The sequence below is a fragment of the Echinops telfairi genome, unplaced genomic scaffold, assembly GCF_000313985.2.
Source record: "Echinops telfairi isolate 266 unplaced genomic scaffold, ASM31398v2 ScPeMD7_2;HRSCAF=8, whole genome shotgun sequence".
NCBI lineage: Eukaryota > Metazoa > Chordata > Mammalia > Afrosoricida > Tenrecidae > Echinops > Echinops telfairi.
This window is the reverse complement of record NW_022103898.1, coordinates 7,115,778-7,118,089: the sequence shown is the minus strand read 5'-3', so window position 1 is coordinate 7,118,089 and position 2,312 is coordinate 7,115,778. Positions and strand designations below refer to the sequence as shown.

Genomic DNA, 2,312 nt, shown 5'->3' with positions numbered 1-2,312 from the left:
TCCCAAGCACGCTGCCCTTCTGCAGGGACTGGTCTCTCCTGACAACGTGGCCAGAGCACGTGAGCTGAAGTCTCACCACCCTGGCCTCTAAGGGGCGCCCTGGCCATGCTTCTTCCAGGACGACCCATGTGTCCTGCGGTCCAGGGATTACAGTCTTCTTGGCCAGCGCCACCATTCACACACACCGACTCCTCGCCGCTCTTCCTTACACGCAGGAGAGAGGTGGGATGCCCAGAAACCCACAGTGGGCATGCCTGGGCCCCACACGTTACCCCATGGGACGGGGTGGGGGTGGGGACTGAAGCATGCGGGCCGTCCCACTGCTTGCTGTGCTGTGAAGAACACTAAGGTCCTTTGTCTCTGACCCCCGAGACCTGTGCCTTCTGCCCCATCACGGAACCGTCACTGCAAGCTGACCAGCGTACAAGTCTCAGGCCCATCGCCGCATGAGAACAACAGTGAACGCACCACCATGGCCTAAAGAACACGCAGACGTGTCCTGGAAGAAGTACAGCCAGGAGGCTCCTTAGAGGCCAGGAAGGCGAGATTTTGTCCCATGTGCTTTGGATAAGTTAGGAGAGGCCAGTCGTTGGGTGGCCACAGTGGTGGCCACAATGGGGTCGAACCTAAGAACAATGGTGAGGACATTGCAGGACCAGGCAGTGTGAACATTGGGTTGATATGGGTCAGAACTGACCCCATTGACGTGGCACCTAACCCAAACCTGCGAGACCCCACAGCACAGGGCGCTCCATCCTGCCATGTCTCAGGGCCTCCTCCTCTGTGTGCTGGGGCCTGGGCAGCTGAGGGGTGTGGCAAAGCCACATGAGTGTCCCACAGTCCTGGTCCTGACACTGCCAGGCCCCACTCCGCCCTGTCCCTTCTCCTGCAGGACAAGAGGAGCTGGGGGCAGTGAGACCCTGCAGGATGTCCATGCCTCTGAGCTCCCCTTGGGCCCTCTCCAGCCTCCAGGGGTCTGGTGGTGTCCCCTCTAGTGGGTGGGGGCAGACACAGACACTGAGAGTGCACGCCCCGGGGAGGGGCATCTCAGGTTGGAAGGAGGAAGGGCTCCCTCTGGGAGCCAGCAGGCCAAGGCACTGGTGCACAGGGGTCCACGGGCTGTTTCCCCCGGCCTCCGGTGCCCAGACTCACCTACACAGTCCTTCCGGTTCCAGTGGAGGCGCTGCCCCGGTGGGCAGACACACTCGAAACTGCCCTTGGTGTTGACGCAGCCCTGGTCGCAGCTCCCGTTGTTCACACTGCACTCGTCCACGTCTGCCAGCACAGGTGGGCGTGAGGCCCTCACCAGGGCAGGTTGGGAGGGTGGGGCGTTCTCCGATGCCACCCAGCCAGCCACCGTGGTCAGGTGCAGGCACGGGCCACACACAGCCAGGAAGACTCACGCACACAGAATCTCACTCACAGCCGAAGTCACGCACAATCATAGAGCCACACACTCCCATGCACACAACCACACATCACACACACAATCATAGAGCCATGTCATAACACAGTCTTAACCACACACAGTCACACGACCACATGCCACACATGTTCATACAGCCATGCCATCACAGCCACACACTGTCACACAGCCAAGCACACACTGTCACACACATACACTCATAGAGCCATGCCGTAACACAGTCTCAACCATACACACTATCACACAGTCACACACTCAACCACGCACAGTCACTCAGCCAGTACACGCAACCACACACAACCACACACAGTGTCACCGGCACAATCAGGTGCACAAGGCTCCCCATGGACACAGACGTCCAGCTGTGCCCCCCCTCTCCCTCCCAGCGTGGCAACAGAAAAGGTGGGGCTGGCTTTTCAGCCTCAGTTTCCCCTCCTGCCCTATAGCCACGGGGGCTCAGTCTCTGATGATCAGCGACCAAAGGCCCCACTGGCGATGGGGGAGGGCGCGTGGCGGGGGTGGGGGCGAGGGGCAGGGGCCCTGGCGGGCAGGCTGCAGACCTCCGCAGTGGGTGGTCCCGTAGAGCGAGTAGCCGCGGTGACACTGACACTGGAAGCTTCCAGGGGAGTTGATGCAGACGTGGTCGCAGGTGCGCTCGAAGGAGCACTCGTCGATGTCTGCACAGCCCCAGGGAGACAGAGCAGGTGGGCGGGGGTTCGGGGCTGGGTGGACAGCACAGCCCCTCACTCACAGGCCCGGGGAAGTGGGAATCACTGGCCAAGACGCACAGCACACATCATCTTCTGGTCGCTGCCCCACTTCCCCTGCTGCCCCCATTGACCTCATTCTCCTGGGTTTGAGGCCACAAGTCTGTTCTGGACACGGG

At 61.2% G+C, this 2,312-nt stretch overlaps 1 protein-coding gene across 1 annotated transcript in view; it reads right to left on the bottom strand.

Annotated features, from left to right (window-relative positions):
• The window catches only part of SCUBE1 (signal peptide, CUB domain and EGF like domain containing 1), a 135,289-nt gene that overhangs the window by 13,436 nt on the left and 119,541 nt on the right, over positions 1-2,312 (bottom strand). Inside the window, exons 10-11 of the mRNA XM_045290811.1 lie at positions 1,987-2,103; positions 1,153-1,275 (exon numbers count right to left, since the gene is read on the bottom strand). Of these exons, the coding sequence (XP_045146746.1) occupies positions 1,153-1,275; positions 1,987-2,103 (240 nt within the window). The remainder of the gene's footprint in view (positions 1-1,152; positions 1,276-1,986; positions 2,104-2,312) is intronic.